We start from the raw sequence: 18917 nt of genomic DNA, 5'->3' as shown, positions 1-18917 counted from the left end.
CTCATGAATGAAGTTTCCCCTCCCCTGATTGGCTGCCCAGTGCTCACCTGATCCCAGCCGGCACATCGCACTAACTACGCCGCTGGATCAGGCAAGCACAGCGCGCCGACAGCTGAACTGGGCCAGTGACAGGAATTCCAAGCAGTCCCAGGCTTCAGCTGTCGGCGCGCCAAATAAGTGCACATCGGGGGCTTGCACGCGTGGCAAGCCCCCGATCCTAATTTCTGCGCCGTTGTCTTTTCTTGTTTTGCAGTACTGTCAGCAGCAGGGTTACTTTGTGCTCCCTTATCGCCATCATCTGTTTCTTTTGTTTGCTTTGCATCCAACGCTGCACTCAAACAAAGGAAATAAATTTCAGCCGTAATATTTTCACTCAGAGGATGGAATAGTGAGTGCAGGAAGGACTCACCGATCAGGGGCATTTTTGACATCTTTGCCTCTCAGTTCATTAAGGGATGCAATCTTAAAAGAAAATGGTTGGCCTTTGGGATCAATTAGCTTCTGCTAACTGTAACGCTCTCCTGCATGTCTCACCTCTAATAAATGATGACATTATTTTATTAGGTCAGATACTTTACCCAACTGATTCTCTTCTTTATTGATCCCAGCTTCAGTTCCTTGCTTATCGGTCCTTTGCAACTCACCTCCTTCTTCACTTTGATCCACTTCAAGTTGCTTTCCTTTCTCAGTATTGCTTTGTTCTCCTGCAGAGTTTTGCTGTGATTCTACATGAACACAAAAAAACACTGTAATCATTGTAAACCTGTAGTCTAATGGACCAGAAACTGCAGTAATAATGCTATTGGCCAACAATGAAAGAATTCACAGGCATTCAGTAGAGCACAATGCAACTGCAGCCAAGGAGAGATAATATAATTGCTCAGATTGACGCCACATTAAAGACCTTTAGAATAATGCAGAATTGTTGCTCCCTGTGAATATTAACTGCTAGTAGGCTTATCTCACTGCCCTGAATTTACCTCAGTCAACTCGCTTCAAATAATAGAGGTGAAATCCACAACTTGGTTATTCAAGTGCCCCAGTCATGTACCAGCACAAAATCTTATTGTAGTCCAATCATTGGACAAATACTGTACTTTGGTAAGGATATATCAGTGGAGTTCTCAGAAGAAAATGTCATCAAATTGTGAATTTGAGAAAAGTCGAGCTTCATGTCGTCTGAATATGATGGCGACGTGACGGTGCAAACTTCCATTGTACTGGGGTGTCAGGCGAGATATTTACTCAAGTCCTGGAATGGGACTTCAACACACTACCTGCTGACTCAGAAGCAAGAGTGCTGAATGAGGCAGCTCATACTTCCAGGAATTTTTGAAGTCACAATGTGTAGACTTCAAAACCTGGACTACCAACAATCCTGCTTTTCATTTTATAGTAATCTGGGATGAATGTTTAAGTTATCCACCAGATGGAGCCAAATATTAAGGGTTCACATTCACCAGTATTTAAGGTAATGGGTCATGTATTCAATGTCCTGGTACACCAGTTTATACGGTAATGTGGCATTGCATTATGGGTATGATTCAGAGGTTCATCCTCCACCTTGGCTCGTGCACTAAGAAATGTGCTTTGCCTACAGCTTGTAAGAGCTATGTCTCTCTGCTACACCGTGTAAATAAGCAGTTGGGTTTTGTTCCTAATATCTCACTTCTCTCAGTTTCTGACCTTACCACTCGGATATCACACATTGGCGATAAGGATAAACAGATCACAATTTGACGATGAAAAAAAAGAAAAAGAACACTGAATAACGGATCATGGCTGCTACGGTAGGAAAGATCTCTGCTTTTGATGTTCAGACGCAGACCTGGGATGAGTATTGCGAGGTGCTGATGCATTTCTTTGAAGCAAATCATATAAATGATGTCGCAAAAACGAGAGCTATTTTGCTCACTTCCGTGGGAAGTCAGACGTATAGTTTAATGAGAAACTTATGCAGTCCTGCAAAGCCTGGAGACAGATTATTTGCTAACTTAGTGGCCTTGCTGAAGGACCATTTCAATCCCAGACCGAGTGAGATTGTACAGCGTTTCAAATTTAATTCACGGAACAGAAAACCGGAGAGACTGTATTGGATTATGTAGCGGTGTTGAAAAAATTGGCACATGATTGCAATTACGGCAACAACCTGAAAGACATGCTGAGAGATAGGCTTGTTTGCGGGATAATGGATGATCGAATGCAGCGGAGATTATTGTCTGAGACTGGGCTTACGTATGAAAAAGCGTTGGAACTTGCTCAAGCCATAGAGACAGCGAACCGAGATGTAAAAGAAATACAAGGTTCAGACTGGGCTACTACAAAGCAAGTTGCAGGTCAGGTTGTGCACAAGTTAAACATGCGTCAGAAACCACAACGTGTGCATGTAAAGGCATGTTATAGATGCAATGGCGCTCACCTGGCGAGGGAATGCAGGTTTCTGGAGGAAAAGTGCCACAAGTGTGGGAGAAAAGGACATATAAAACGTGCATGCAGGGCAAAAGCAACCGTGGAGAAATACAAACCAAAAGGGGGAGGAAAGCAAAACCTAGGAAGAGAAGTGAAAAAACAGGGAGCACATCACATCAGCGGAGAAGCTGAGAAAGAAGACGACATTTTCATAATGCATAGTATGGTAGAGTACATTCCAAAAGTGGATCCTATCACTTTGCAACTGACAGTAAATGACTCTAAGGTCAACTTTGAAGTGGATACAGGATGCGGCGTAACCATAATGAACAGGGAGGAGTACTCAAAATTGTGGAACCGTGCAAAAGTTCCAGAGTTAAAGCCTTGCTCTATGCAGCTTTAAACATATACCGGTGAACGAGTGGCGACATTGGGTACAGCTACTGTAACTGTGCAACACAGGGACACCGTGGAACAGCTACCTATAGTTGTAGTATCGGGTTCTGGACCAAACTTGTTAGGTCGGGGCTGGATACAAGAACTTAAATTAGATTGGGGAGCAATAAACCAAATAGAGGGAGGCAAACAGTTGTCTTTGCAAGAAGTGTTGATTGAACATGAGAACGTGTTCAAGGAAGAACTTGGCACATTTGATGGCCCCCCAGCTAAGATTTATGTAGACAAGGAGGCACTGCCAAGGTTTTTTAAACAACGACCTGTGCCGTATGCCATGAAACCGAAGGTAGAGGTTGAGCTTGACCGTCTTTTGAGAGAGAACATACTGGAACCTGTGAAATGTTCAGAATGGGCAGCTCCCATTGTACCTGTTTTAAAACCAGACAATTCGGTAAGACTCTGTGGAGATTATAAATTGACAGTAAATAGGGTGTCTAAACTAGAACAGTATCCTATTCCCAAAACGGAGGATCTCTTTGCAAACCTGGCTGGAGGGAAGAAATTCACGAAGCTGGATATGAGTCATGCATACTTGCAGATTACACTAGATGAGGAATCCAAGAAGTATGTAACCATAAATACACACAAGGGTTTGTTTACCTATAACCACTTACCATTCGGTGTCTCATCTAGTCCAGCTATTTTCCAGAGGACTATCGAGGGTGCACTGCAAGGGATTCCACATGTTTCAATCTCTCTGGATGACATTCTGGTGATGGGAAGAACCGACCAGGAGCATCTGAGCACTCTGAGAGAGGTACTACAAAGATTGGATAAGGCTGGGTTACGGCTCAAGAGGAGTAAGTGCACTTTCCTGGGGAATGAGGCCATGTTCCTGGGACACAGAGTGGACGCCACTGGGCTCCATCCAATCAAAGAGAAGGTACAAGCACTGCAGGAGGCCCCAGCTCCTACCAATGTGACTGAGTTAAAAGCTTACCTGGGACTGCTAAACTATTATAACAGATTTTTACCAAGCTTGGCAACAGTGTTAGCACCTCTTCACAAACTTCTGTGCAAGGAGACACAGTGGCAGTAGGAAGAGGAACAGAGGGTTTCATTTGAACAGTCCGAGAAACTGATGCTGTCCTCGGATGTGCTGGTTCACTACAATGCAGAGAAAGACATCATTCTCTCTTGTGATGCTTCACCTTACGGGGTGGGGGCGGTTCTTTCACACAGCTTGGAAGATGGAACAGAAAGACCAATAGGGTTTATGTCTCGAACTCTGACACCAGCGGAAAAAAACTATTCCCAGTTAGATAAAGAGGGGTTACCAGTAATGTTTGGGTTACAGAGGTTTCACAAGTACATATTTGGCAGGAAATTCACCATATGCACCGATCATAAACCTCTTCTATCTCTTTTTAATGAAATGAAAGCAGTACCACAGATGGTGTCACCCCGGATCCAGAGGTGGGCAGTGACGTTGAGGGCATATGAGTATGTCATCGTTTACAAGGTGGGCAAGTACCATGGGAACGCAGATGCCTTGAGCCGTCTTCCACTGCCAGGTACACCTATCCGTGCAGCTCTAGAGGACAGAGTTTTGATGTTGGAGGACACAGACACGGCAATTGTGACTGCAGAACAAGTAAGGACATGGACCGGTAAAGATCCAGTACTGTCTAGAGTCCGAGAATATGTGATGAGGGGTTGGCCACAGCATCCGGAAGGGACTGATTTCATACCTTACAGTGTCAGGAAGACAGAGCTGAGTGTGCAGGATGGTTGTGTGTTGTGGGGAGCACGAGTGATTATTCCACAGCCAGCACGACAGTCTATCCTAGGGCAACTACATCAGTGTCATCCTGGAGTTTCGCGTATGAAATCCTTGGCAAGGAGTTACTTGTGGTGGTCAAAGCTAGATGAGCAGATAGAAAATCTAGTCAAGACATGCAGCACTTGTCAAGTACACAGGAAGGCACCAGCAGCGGCTCCTCTCCACCCCTGGGAGTGGCCGGATAAAGCATGGAGAAGATTACATGTAGATTATGCGGGTCCATTCATGGGAAAGATGTTCCTCATAATCATTGATGCCCATTCCAAATGGATGGATGTTTATCCTGTAAATTCTGCTCCATCTACTGTTACTATAGACTGCCTGCATCGGAGTTTTAGTAATCAAGGGCTACCGGAGATCGTAGTAAGTGACAATGCCACATGTTTTGTGAGTTCCGAAACAAAAGAGTTCAGGAGAAACAATGGCATAGTGCACGTGACCTCAGCTCCATATCATCCATCTTCAAATGGACTTGCGGAGAGAGCCGTACAAACATTTAAGGAGATGATGAAAAAAAGTGCGGAAGGGAGTTTGGCAGCCAAGGTGTCACGAGTTCTGTTCAGCTACAGAATAACACCTCAATCTACCACAGGACTCTCTCCTGCTGAGCTGTTGTTAGGACGTCGACTACGCTCCACTCTTGACCTGGTTCACCCAGATCTACAAAGGAAGGTGGAAAACCGACAAATCAAACAAAAGGAGAACCATGACAGAAGGACAGAGAGCCGCAGTTTTGGAGAAGGAGATGCGGTCCTTACCAGGAATTTCGGTTATGGTCCAAAATGGATTCCTGGCATCATAGACTCAATGACCGGTCCAGTATCATATACGGTCATGGTGGGAACTAGTCAGGTAGTACGCAGACATGTAGATCAGATACTGACCAGACCAGGGGAAATTTAAATGGAGGTTCCAGAGGAGATGTCGGAGGACAAGTGGGCCCCCAGTTATCCAAATGCATCGGTGATACCACCACCACGAGCAGAGCCAGTTCCACCTGGACCCCTTCGTCAAGAGGAAACCATCGTAGCAGAGTCAGATACTCTGAGTACTGCTCAGGAGCAGCAGATGGCTCTACCACAACCAAGCAGGGACTTGACTGTAAGACGTTCACCAAGGACTCACAAGCCGCCAGAGAGATTGATAACGACCTGCTAGATTCGTACAGTATGGACTATCGTTAAAGGAGTTTCCTTATGGGACTTTTTAAGAATGTTGTTAAGAAATTAAGGTTCAACTTAAGAGGGGAGGGATATAGTAATCTGGGATGTAATGTTTAAGTTATCCACCAGATGGAGCCAAATATTAAGGGTACACATTAACCAGTATTTAAGGTAATGCATCATGTATTCAATGTCCTGGTACACCAGTTTATATGGTAATGTGGCATTGCATTATGGGTGTGACTCAGAGGTTCATCCTCCATCTTGGCTCGTGCTGTAAGAAATGTGCTTTGCCTACAGCTTGTAAGAGCTATGTCTCTCAGCTACACCGTGTAAATAAACAGTTGGGTTTTGTTCCTAATATCTCGCTTCTCCCAGTTTCTGACCTTACCACTCAGATATCACACATTTTCAATAATAGATAAGGCTTTTCAATGTAATTATTACCTGCATCGTTGTTTGGACATGTTGTCTTTTCTTGTTTTGCAGTATTGTCAGCAGCAAGGTTACTTTGTGCTCCCTTATCGCCATCATCTGTTTCTTTTGCTTGCTTTGCATTCAACGCTGCACACAAACAAAGGAAAGAAATTTCAGCTGTAATATTTTCAATGCTTTCTCAGATAAGAAACCTCAACCCATTCAGAGAATCTGAATTTTTGCTCCTGAAGTCCTGTGGTGCTGCTGCACCAGAGGGAAAGCAGAAAAGCGAACCCTAAATATCACCTGAACAGACAAGACCAGATCCTGTCCTAAATGTCAGGGACAGGTCAACTACATTGGTGGGGCAGGCCTCAGGAAACTACTAGGGTGCATGAGCGGCACCCACCCTGACATCGACCCTCACCTTTGAAGTGGCACCATGTCACTCAGAGGATGGAATAGTGAGTGCAGGAAGGACTCACCGATCAGGGGCATTTTTGACATCTTTGCCTCTCAGTTCATTAAGGGATGCAATCTTAAAAGAAAATGGTTGGCCTTTGGGATCAACTAGCTTCTGCATGTCTCACCTCTAATAAATGATGACATTATTTTATTAGCTCAGATACTTTACCCAACTGATTCTCTTCTTTATTGATCCCGGCTTCAGTTGCTTGCTTATTGATCCTTTGCAACTCACCTCCTTCTTCACTTTGATCCTCTTCAAGTTGCTTTCCTTTCTCAGTATTGCTTTGTTCTCCTGCGGAGGTTTCCTGTGATTCTACATGAACACAAAAAAACACTGTAATCATTGTAAACCTGTAGTCTAATGGACCAGAAACTGCAGTTATAATGCTATTGGCCAATAATGAAAGAATTCACAGGCATTCAGTAGAGTACAATGCAACTGCAGCCAAGGAGAGATAATATAATTGCTCAGATTGACACCACATTAAAGACCTTTAGAATAATGCAGAATTGTTGCTCCCTGTGAATATTAACTGCTAGTAGGCTTATCTCACTGCCCTGAATTTACCTCCGTCAACTCGCTTCAAATAATAGAGGTGAAACATAGAAACGTAGAAGATAGGAGCAGGAGTAGGCCATTCGGCCCTTCGAGCCTGCTCCACCATTCAATGAGATCATGGCTGATCATCCAAATTCAGTACCCTGTCCCTGCCTTCTCCCGATATCCCTTGATCCCTTTAGCCTTAAGAAATATATCCAACTCTTTCTTGAATATATTTAATGAACTGGCCTCCACCGCCCTCTGTGGCAGAGAACCACAGGTTCACCACTCTCTGGGTGAAGAAATTCCTCCTCATTTCAGTCCTAAATGTCCTACCCCTTATCCTTAGACTATGACCCCTGGTTCTGGACTCCCCAACCATCGGGAACATCCTTCCAGCATCTAGTCTGTCCAGGCCTGACAGAATTTTACAGGTTTCGATGAGATCCCCTCACAATCTTCTAAACTCCAGTGAGTATAAGCCCAATAGACACAATCTCTCCTCATACATCATTCCTGCCATCCCAGGTATCAGCCTGGTGAATCTTCGCTGCACTCCTTCCTTGGCAAGAACGTCCTTCCTCAGATAAGGCGACCAAAACTGCACACAATACTCAAGGTGCGGTCTCACCAAGGCCCTGTACAACTGTAGCAAGACATCATTGTTCCTGTACTCGAACCCTCTTGCTACGAAGGCCAACATACCATTTGCCTTCTTAACCGCCTGCTGCACCTGCATGCTTACCTTCAGCGATTGGTGCACAAGAGCACCCAGGTCTCTTTGCACTTCCCCTTCTCCCAATCTATTGCCATTCAAATAATAATCTGCCTTCCTGTTTTTGCCACCAAAGTGGATAACCTCACATTTATCCACATTATAGTGCATTTGCCATGTTTCTGCCCAATCACCTAACCTGTCCAAATCGTACTGGAGTTTCATGACATCCTCCTCACAGCATACCCTCCCACCCAGCTTTGTGTCATCTGCAAATTTGGAGATATTACATCCAATTCCCTCGTCCAGATCATTAATATATATTGTGAACAGCTGGGGTCCTAGGACCGATCCTTGTGGTACCCCACTAGTCACTGCCTGCCACTCGGAAAAAGACCCGTTTATTCCAACTCTTTGCTTTCTGTCCGCCAACCAGTTCTCTATCCAAGTCAATGCCTTGCCCCCAATCCCATGTGCCTTAATTTTGCATGCTAATCTCTTATGCGGGACCTTATCGAAAGCCTTCTGAAAGTCCAAATACACCACATCCACTGGTTCTCCCTTATCTATTTTACCAGTTACATCCTCAAAAAATTCCAGCAGATTAGTCAAGCACGATTTACCTTTTGTAAATCCATGTTGACTTTGTCCGATCCTGTCACTGTTTTCCAAGTGCTCTGCTATTACATCTTTTATAATGGACTCTAGCATTTTCCCCACTACCGATGTCAGGCTTACCGGTCTATAATTCCCCGCTTTTTCTCTGCCACCTTTTTTGAATAGTGGGGTAACATTAGCTACCCTCCAATCCATGGGTACTGTTCCAGAGTCTATTGAGTTCTGGAAGATGACCAGCAATGCATCAATATTTCTAGGGCCAGTTCCTTAAGTACCCTGGGATGTAGATTATCAGGCCCTGGGGATTTATCGGCCATCAGTCCCATCAATTTTCCTAACACCATTTCCCTACAAATACTGATTTCTTTCAGTTCCACCCTTCCATCAGACCCTATGTTCCTTGCTATTTCTGGGAGGTTATTTTTGTCCTCCTTTGTGAAGACAGAACCAAAATATGTATTTAGTTGGTCTGCCATTTCTTTGTTCCCCATTATAAATCCACAACTTTGTTATTCAAGTGCCCCAGTCATGTACCAGCACAAAATCGTATTGTCGTCCAATCATTGGACAAATACTGTACTTTGGTAAGGATATATCAGTGGAGTTCTCAGAAGAAAATGTCATCAAATTGTGAATTTGAGAAAAGAGGAGCTTCATCTCGTCTGAATATGATGGCGACGTGACGGTGCAAACTTCCATTGTACTGGGGTGTCAGGCGAGATATTTACTCAAGTCCTGGAATGGGACTTCAACACACTACCTGCTGATTCAGAAGCAAGAGTGCTGAATGATGCAGCTAATACTTCCAGGAATTTTTGAAGTCACAATGTGTAGACTTCAAAACCTGGACTACAAACAATTCTACATTTGATTTTCAATAATAGATAAGGCTTTTCAACATAATTATTGCCTGCATCATTGTTTGGACATGTTGTCTTTTCTTGTTTTGCAGTATTTTCAGCAGTAGGGTTACTTTGTGCTCCCTTGTCGCTATCGTCTGTTTCTTTTGTTTGCTTTGCATTCAACGCTGCACTCAAACAAAGGAAAGAAATTTCAGCTCTAATATTTTCAACGCTTTCTGAGACAAGTAACCTCAACCCATTCAGACAATCTGAATTTTTGCTCCTGAAGTCCTGTAGTGCTACTACACCAGAGGGAAAGCAGAAAAGCGAACCTTAAATATCACCTGAACAGACAAGACCAGATCCTGTCCTAAATGCCAGGCACAGGCCATCTACATTGGTGGGCCAGCCCACTGGAAGCTGCAAGGGTGCATGAGCGGCACCCACCCTGACATCGACCCTCAACTTTGAAGTGGCCCTTGTCACTCAGAGGATGGAATAGTGAGTGCAGGAAGGACCCACCGATCAGGAGCATTTTTAACATCATTGCCTCTCAGTTCATTAAGGGATGCAATCTTAAAAGAAAATGGTTGGCCTTTGGGATCAATTAGCTTCTGCTAACTGTAATGCTCTCCTGCATGTCTCACCTCCAATAGATGATGACATTATTTTATTAGGTCAGATGCTTTACCCAACTGATTCTCTTCTTTATTGATCCCAGCTTCAGTTCCTTGCTTATTGATCCTTTGCAACTCACTTCCTTCTTCACTTTGATCCTCTTCAACTTGCTTTCTTTTCTCAGTATTGCTTTGTTCTCCTGCAGAGGTTTGCTGTGATTCTACATGTACACAAAAAAACACTGTAAACATTGTAAACCCGTAGTCTAATGGACCAGAAACTGCAGTTGTAATGCTATTGGCTAATAATGAAAGAATTCACAGGCATTCAGTTGGGCACAATGCAAATGCAGCCAAGGAGAAATAATATAATTGCTCAGATTGACGCCACATTAATGACCTTTAGAATAATGCAGAATTGTTGCTCCCTGTGAATATTAACTGCTAGTAGGCTTATCTCGCTGCCCTGAATTAACCTCCGTCAACTCGCTTCAAATAACAGAGGTGAAATCGACAACTTGGTTATTCAAGTGCCCCAGTCATGTACCAGCACAAAATCATATTGTGGTCCAATCATTGGACAAATACTGTACTTTGGTAAGGATATATCAGTGGAGTTCTCAGAAGAAAATGTCATCAATTTGTGAATTTGAGAAAAGAGGAGCTTCATCTCGTCTGAATATGATGGCGACATGACGGTGCAAACTTCCATTGTACTGGGGTGTCAGGCAAGATATTTACTCAAGTCCTGGAATGGGACTTCAACACACTACCTGCTGACTCAGAAGCAAGAGTGCTGAATGAGGCAGCTCATACTTGCAGGCATTTTTGAAGTCACAATGTGCAGACTTCAAAACCTGGACTACAAACAATTCTGCTTTTCATTTTCAATAATAGATAAGGCTCTTCAACATCATTATTGCCTGCATCATTGGTTGGACATTTTGGCCTAGAAATTGGGCATAGCCCCGCTTGGGACGTTAGAATTGGCGGAGCGCAAATTTTATAGCCAGACGCAACTTATCGACACCTCGTGCGATATTGGGTTGCAGCGCCCCAAAGGCGATTGAGGCGCGAGTTCAGGCGTTACATGGAGCACATTAGGCGCTAACATGCCGGTGCAACCCAATATCGGGGCGTCCAGCCATAGCACAGGTGCTCTCAATTACCCATGACCACGAGACTTCCAGGCACCAGCCAGCTCTTAAAGGGGTGGGTCAGGCAGCTCCAGCATCCACACTCTGTGCCTTGTAGGCCTGCAAATCGGCGCAGGCCCTTCTCTGGCGCAAAAAACTTGGAGCATATGGAGAGGATGAGGCAGAGAGAAGAGTGCTTCACCAATGAGCCTCTGGAGGAATTGGTGGCCGCAGTGGAGCGCCGGCGAGATGTCCTCTACCCCGACAATGGCAGGAGGCCTAATCATAAGGACTACCGACGAGCTTGGAGGGATGTTTCTCAGAGGGTCAACTCCAGCAGCATGGCGACCAAGAGCCCTGTGCAGTGCAGGAAGAAATTCAACGACCTCACTCGGGTCGTGAGGGTGAGTGGAGTTAATGCCAAGTTATGCCTCCCTCCATTAGCACCTGACTTTATGGCTACAGGGTGCGCTATGCCCCACTGGCCATCTGTCAGCAAGCACCCATGGTCCTTTCTGGTCACACACATGCACATTTGACTCAGGGCATCATGTAAGGGCTGTTCCTCCATGGGGGGCATGAGATGATAACCCAGGGCATCATGTAAGGGCTGTTCCACCATGGGGGGCATGAGATGATAACCCAGGGCATCATGTAAGGGCTGTTCCACCATGGGGGGCATGAGATGATAACCCAGGGCATCATGTAAGGGCTGTTCCACCATGGGGGGCATGAGATGATAACCCAGGGCATCATGTAAGGGCTGTTCCACCATTGGGGGCATGAGATGATAATTCAGGGCATCGTGTAACATCACTTCCCGTCCTTTGCCCTGCAGGCCAAGCTGGTGAGAAACCGCAAGGAACAGCTTCGCACCGGAGGAGGCCGTCCTCAACTGGAGCCTCTGATGGATCTCGAGGAGAGAGTCCACCAGATTGTGGGAGGACGTCTGAGTGGTCCTGTCACCACTGCAGCTGCCGACCCCATTGTCCACAGCGATGGTAAGGTTCTCTACTAATACAGCTGTCACCTTCCAGTTGTTTCCCCCGCCAGCATGTTTTCTCAATGTGGAGCCATGTCATAGCATTGCCTCACTGTTGCATCCCTTGCTGCCAAACTGTCCTTTTGCTAAAGCCACTCTTCAACCTCCCTGCTTTCAGATGCTGCATCACCAGCTTGGGAGCCGGCCCCTCAAGCTGCCAGTGCCAGTGCCTCTGGAGGCAACGACCAGGAGGAAGCCGGACCATCCGTGCCAGCCTCAGGGGAGCCACCACATCTGGAGACTGGGGATAGTAGTTCCCTTGAGGGGAGGGGGGTGGTTCTGATGAGGAGCCAGTTGCAGGAACCAGCGGCCTGCAGCAACGCGCGGGGGGTAGGGATGCTCGGGGGCCGTCTCCCTGGAGGGCGAGGCAGGCCACCATGACTGCTGCACAGAGTGCAGAGGAGGTGCGTAGCCTTGCCGAGATGAGCGCCCAGGCCCGGCTCAGGCACACTGAGCTGATGGCTGCAGTGGGGAGGATGCCTGAGTCGATCGACACACTGGCAAAGAGTGTGCTGGACTTTGGGGCAGCAATGGAAAGGACTGTCCAGGGCTTCGGCCCAGCAATGGAAAGGTCTGTCCAGGGCTTTGGCCCAGCAATGGAAAGGTCTGTCCAGGACTTGTCCGAGGCAGTGGAAAGGTCTGTCCGGGGCTTGTCCGAGGCAGTGGAAAGGTCTGTCCAGGGCTTGTCCGAGGCAGTGGAAAGGACTGTTCCGGCCTTGTCCGAGGCAGTGGAAAGGAGTGTTCCGGCCTTGTCCGAAGCAGTGGAAAGGACTGTCCATGGCTTTTCCGAAGCACTGGCACCTGCCACGCAGGTCCTCACTGCTGCCACGCAGTCACTTGCTGGCCTCGTCCACACGCAAATTGAGGCCACGCGAACACTCTCTGCTGCCACCCTAGCTGCATCAGGCAGGATCACCCCAGGCCCTTGCAGCACCACAGCAGGCCATGAATCTGTGGTGCAGTCGATTGTGGCGTATGATCCTGTGCGGCCCCGTCAGAGTGCTAGTGTTTCGGCCAGCCACGGTGCAGGTGTCCTCTCTCTGCATGTGAGCAGTCCTGATGCCACCGCTGGCACGTCAGCAGAGCAGCTGCCACCACCTGCGCGGCAGACTGCTAGCAGACATGCCCAGTTGGAGCAGCCTGCTTGCAGGACCTCCAAGCCCAGAGGTCATCCAGGCCGTCCCTCAGGGGCTTAAGCGCTTCCAGACACTCAGCAGGCGTCCCCCAGCCTTGACGCAGCCACTGGGGTCCAATTACGGAGGAGCTGCAGGGAGGGAAGGGGCCGACCTCGTAAGAGGAGTCAGTCTCCATCAAGGGGTCACCAGTAGAGGGAGGTGCTAAGACACCTCTTTTTCCCGATTTAAGGCCGTCCACACCTGCTGTGTTTGTTTGTTATGGTTTGGTTAGTTTCGCCGCGTTGCCAGACAGTTATCTGTTAGTTTGTTAGTTATGATTTCTGTTACCATTACGTTGTCATGCTGGAAGGAAGCACTTGTTTGAAAATAAAGAAAACTTTTTATTTACAATCGAGCTGTACACTATTTACAATCATCGAGGCCTTCATAGGCTTACAGTGAACCGGAGGGCGCTGTTCGATTCACAGCCACCATTCCGTCCAAGGGGCCTAGAACCGAGTCCTTATGAGCCTCTGACGAACGGCCCTTCCAGTTTCTGGAGCCCTCCCATCTTCCTCTTCCTCCTCCTCCTCCTGATCCTCCTCGCCCGCATGCTCCTCCTCCTCCTCCTCCTCCTCGTCCGCCTGCTCTGCTGGACCTTGAGGGTCGGCTGGCATTGGCTGGGTGCATCGAATGGCCAGGTTGTGGAGCATGCAGCAGACAACAACGATGCACGTCACATGCTCCGGCAAGTACTGTAGGGCGCCCCCCGAATGGTCTAGACAATGGAAACGCTGCTTCAGCACACCAATTGTATGCTCCACAATGTTCCTGGTGGCCTGATGGGTGTTATTGTAATGCTCTTCTGCCGGGGTGCTGGGCAAACGGAGCGGGGTCATGAGCCATGGGCAGAGAGGATAGCCCTTGTCGCCCAGAAGCCAGCCTCGTGGGTGAGCCGGGGCCTCAAAAAGGTCAGCCACTGAGGTCTGCCGCAGGATGAACGCGTCATGGCTGCTGCCAGGGAATTGTGCGTTCACCACCATGATCATCTGCTGGTGATCACAGACCAGCTGCACATTAAGGGAGTGGAACCCCTTTCGGTTATGGAACTCCTCCGGATTCTGTAATGGCGCCCGCAAAGCCATGTGTGTGCAATCAATGGCCCACTGCACCATGGGGAAGTCCGCAATAGCCGCGAAGCCCTGTGCGCGCTCCCCCTGCTTCTCCAGGGTCACAGGGAAGGTGATTAATTCGTGCCTCCTTTTGTAGAGGGCAGCTGTCACTTGCCGGATGCAGCAATGCACCGCAAATTGAGAGATATTTGATATGTCCCCAGCTGCTGCCTGAAACGATCCGCTGGCGTAAAAGTTGAGCGCAACAGTGACTTTCACGGCCACCGACAGAGGTCCTGCACCGTATCCGCGGCTGCAGATCCCCAGCAAGCAGGTGGCACAGCTCAGTGACAACATCCTTACCAAATCTGAGCCTTCGCAGACAATGCTCCTCCGACATGGTAAGGTAGGAGACCTGTTGCCTGAAAACCCTGACAGCGTATGGTCGGATTTGGCGACGTCCATTGGCCCTCCTCCTTCTGGCCAATCCCGGCCCTCTCTCCCTCCGTCTCTGTGCCCTTGCCAGTTGTTCAGCCAGGATGACGTTCCCCTCCAAAGCAGCTCCCATTATTCTGGCCGATGAGTAAGACGCAGTCAGCTTTCTGGATCCAACTGTTCCGGACAGGGCTGAAGGTCCCAAGGCTCCTCTGGCTCAATAAGAACAAGTCTGTGTAACTGAAGGTCTGCAACTCTCTCCAGCAGCGAGCAGTATGGCCAGGCCAAATGGCTGCTGCTTTTATACTAGTGCTGTCCCCTTTAAAGAGCACCCCCCCCGAGTCCGAGAAGGACCTGGTAACGTTCCATCCAACTGTCACTAATAGCGCCAGGCGGAACGGAGGGGGTCGCCACTGAATTTCCGGTACGGGGCATCAAAAAGGCGTTGCACAATGAAATGACGTCATTATCTGGCTGCGGAGCGGGCGCAAAGACTTAGCACTGGCGCTAACAGGCTACTCAATATGGCAGGATGCGCTAGGATCACTGCACACGTCCGAAAATTGGGTAACGACCCAAATCTCGGGCTCTTTAGGTGCTAATTGCTGGCGCAACCAACCAAATTTCTAGGCCTTTATCTTTTCTTGTTTCGCAGTATTGTCAGCAGCAGGGTTACTTTGTGCTCCCTTATCGCCATCATCTGCTTCTTTTGTTTGCTTTGCATCCAACGCTGCACTCAAAAAAAGGAAAGAAATTTCAGCCGTAATATTTTCAACGCTTTCTGAGACAAGATACCTCAACCCATTCAGACAATCTGAATTTTTGCTCCTGAAGTCCTGTGGTGCTGCTGCACCAGAGGGAAAGCAGAAAAGCGAACCCTAAATATCACCTGAACAGACAAGACCAGATCCTGTCGCATCCATGAGGCGCTGTGGGCCATCAGCAGCAGCAGAATTGTATTCAACCACAATCTGTAACCTCATGGTCTGGCATATCCCTCACTCTACCATTACCATCAAGCCGGGAGATCAATACTGGTTTAACGAAGAGTGCAGGAGAGCATGCCGGGAACAGCACCAGGCATACCGAAATATGAGGTGTCAACCTGGTGAGGCTACAACACAGGACTACTTGCATGCCAAACAACGGAAGCAACATGCGATAGACAGAGCTAAGCGATCTCACAACCATCGGATCAAATCAAAGCTCTGCAGTCCTGCCACATCCAGTCGTGAGTGGTGGTGGACAATTAAACAGTTAACAGGAGGAGGAGGCTCCAAAAATATCCCCATCCTCAATGATGGTGGAGCCCAGCACGTGAGTGCAAAAGACAAGGCTGAAGCATTTGCAACTATCTTCAGCCAGAAGTGCCAAGTGGATGATCCATCTCGGCCTCCTCCTGAGGTCCCCAGCATCACAGATGCCAGTCTTCAGCCCATTCAATTCACTCCACGTGATGTCAAGAAACGGCTGAAGACACTGGATACTGCAAAGGCTATGGGCCCTGATAACATTCCGGCAAGAGTACTGAAGACTTGTGCTCCAGAACTAGCTGCGCCCCTAGCCAAGCTGTTCCAGTACAGCTACAACACTGGCATCTACCCGGCAATGTGGAAAATTGCCCAAGTATGTCCTGTCTACAAAAAGCAGGACAAATCCGACCCGGCCAATTACCGTCCCATCAGTTTACTCTCAATCATCAGCAAAGTGATGGAAGGTGTCGTCGACAGTGCTATCAAGCGGCACTTACTCAGCAATAACCTGCTAACTGACGCCCAGTTTGGGTTCCGCCAAGGCCACTCAGCTCCTAACCTCATTACAGCCTTGGTCCAAACATGGACAAAAGAGCTGAACTCAAGAGGTGAGGTGAGAGTGACTGCCCTTGACATCAAGGCAGCATTTGATCGAGTGTGGCATCAAGGAGCCCTAGCAAAACTGAAGTCAATGGGAATCAGGGGGAAAACTCTCCATTGGTTGGAATCATACCTAGCACAAAGGAAGTTGGCTGTGGTTGTTGGAGGTCATTCATCTCAATCACATGACATCACTGCAGGAGTTCCTCAGGGCAGTGTCCTAGGCCCAACCATCTTCAACTGTTTCATCAATGACCTTCCCTCCATCATAAGGTCAGAAGTGGGGATGTTCGCTGATGATTGCACACTGTTCAGCACCATTCGAGACTCATCAGATACTGACGCAGTCCGTGTCCATATGCAGCAAGACCTGGACAACATTCAGACTTGGGCTGACAAGTGGCAAGTAACATTCGCACCACACAAGTGCCAGGCAATGACCATCTCCAACAAGCGAGACTCTAACCATCTCCACTTGACAGTCAATGGTATTTCCATCGCTGAATCCCCCACTATCAACATCCTGGGGGTTACCATTGATCAGAAACTGAACTGGACCAGCCATATAAATACTGTGGCTACAAGAGCAGGCCAGAGGCTGGGAATTCTGCGGCGAGTGTCTCACCTCCTGACTCCCCAAAGCCTTTCCACCATCTACAAGGCACAAGTCAGGAGTGTGATGGAATACTCTCCACTTGCCTGGATGAGTGCAGCTCCAACAACACTCAAGAAGCTCGACACCATTCAGGATAAAGCAGCCCGCTTGATTGGCACTCCATCCACCACCTTCAACATTCACTCCCTCCACCACCGGCGCACTGTGGCTGCAGTGTGTACCATCTACAAGATGCACTGCAGCAACTCGCCAAAGCTCCTTCAACAGCACCTTCCAAACCCGCGACCTCTACCACTTAGAAGGACAAGGGCAGCAGACGCATGGGAACATCACCACCTACAAGTTCCCCTCCAAGCCACACACCATCCTGACTTGGACCTGTATCGCCGTTCCTTCACTGTCGCTGGGCCAAAATCCTGGAACTCCCTTACTAACAGCATTGTGGGTGTACCTACACCATATGGACTGCAGCGGTTCAAGAAGGCGGCTTACCACCATCATCTCAAGGGCAATTAGGGATGGGCACTAAATGCAGGCCTAGCCAGCGACGCCCACATCCCATCAATGAATAAAAAATAAAAAAATTAAAAAAATGTCAGGCACAGTTGATCTACATTGGTGGGGCAGGCCTCAGGAAGCTGCAAGGGTGCATGAGCGGCACCCACCCTGACATCGACCCTCAACTTTAAAGTGGCACCATGTCACTCAGAGGCTGGAATAGTGAGTGCAGGAAGGACTCACCGATCAGGGGTATTTTTGACATCTTTGCCTCTCAGTTCATTAAGGGATGCAATCTTAAAAGAAAATGGTTGGCCTTTGGGATCAATTAGCTTCTGCTAACTGTAACACTCTCCTGCATGTCTCACCTCTAATAAATGATGACATTATTTTATTAGGTCAGATACTTTACCCAACTGATCCTCTTCTTTCTTGATCCCAGCTTCAGTTCCTTGCTTATTGATCCTTTGCAACTCACCTCCTTCTTCACTTTGATCCTCTTCAAGTTGCTTTCCTTTCTCAGTATTGCTTTGTTCTCCTGCGGCGGTTTGCTGTGATTCTACATGAACACAAAAAAACACTGTAATCATTGTAAACCTGTAGTCTAATGGACCAGAAACTGCAGTTATAATGCTATTGGCCAATAATGAAAGAATTCACAGGCATTCAGTTGGGCACAATGCAACTGCAGCCAAGGAGAGATAATATAATTGCTCAGATTGACGCCACATTAAAGACCTTTAGAATAATGCAGAATTGTTGCTCACTGTGAATATTAACTGCTAGTAGGCTTATCTCACTGCCCTGAATTTATCGCAGTCAACTCGCTTCAAATAATAGAGGTGAAATCCACAACTTGGTTATTCAAGTGCCCTAGTCATGTACCAGCACAAAATCTTATTTTGGTCCAATCATTGGATAAATACTGTACATTGGTAAGGATATATCAGTGGAGTTCTCAGAAGAAAATGTCATCAATTAGTGAATTTGAGAAAAGAGGAGCTTCATCTCGTCTGAATATGATGGCGACATGACGGTGCAAACTTCCATCGTACTGGGGTGTCAAGCGAGATATTTGCTC

The 18917-nt window shown here is 47.5% G+C and overlaps 1 protein-coding gene and 1 pseudogene across 3 annotated transcripts in view; one reads left to right on the top strand and one right to left on the bottom strand.

The window, feature by feature from the left end:
- LOC147106753 (natural cytotoxicity triggering receptor 3 ligand 1-like) overlaps positions 1–18917 on the top strand; it is a 744151-nt pseudogene that overhangs the window by 305341 nt on the left and 419893 nt on the right.
- LOC147106758 (uncharacterized) overlaps positions 1–18917 on the bottom strand; it is a 141492-nt gene that overhangs the window by 71001 nt on the left and 51574 nt on the right. The window contains exons 9-13 of one of the 3 annotated variants that reach the window (XM_086007844.1): positions 18315–18395; positions 10104–10250; positions 6929–7009; positions 6259–6375; positions 645–725 (exon numbers count right to left, since the gene is read on the bottom strand). In XM_086007844.1, the coding sequence (XP_085863970.1) occupies positions 645–725; positions 6259–6375; positions 6929–7009; positions 10104–10250; positions 18315–18395 (507 nt within the window). The remainder of the gene's footprint in view (positions 1–644; positions 726–6258; positions 6376–6928; positions 7010–10103; positions 10251–18314; positions 18396–18917) is intronic. The other 2 variants (XM_086007845.1, XM_086007847.1) reach the window with 2 other exon arrangements.

Source organism: Somniosus microcephalus, chromosome 15 (genome assembly GCF_052327205.1).
Source record: "Somniosus microcephalus isolate GS21.2 chromosome 15, FLI_Smic_1.0, whole genome shotgun sequence".
NCBI classification, from domain to species: domain Eukaryota; kingdom Metazoa; phylum Chordata; class Chondrichthyes; order Squaliformes; family Somniosidae; genus Somniosus; species Somniosus microcephalus.
This window is presented reverse-complemented; position numbering and strand designations above follow the sequence as displayed.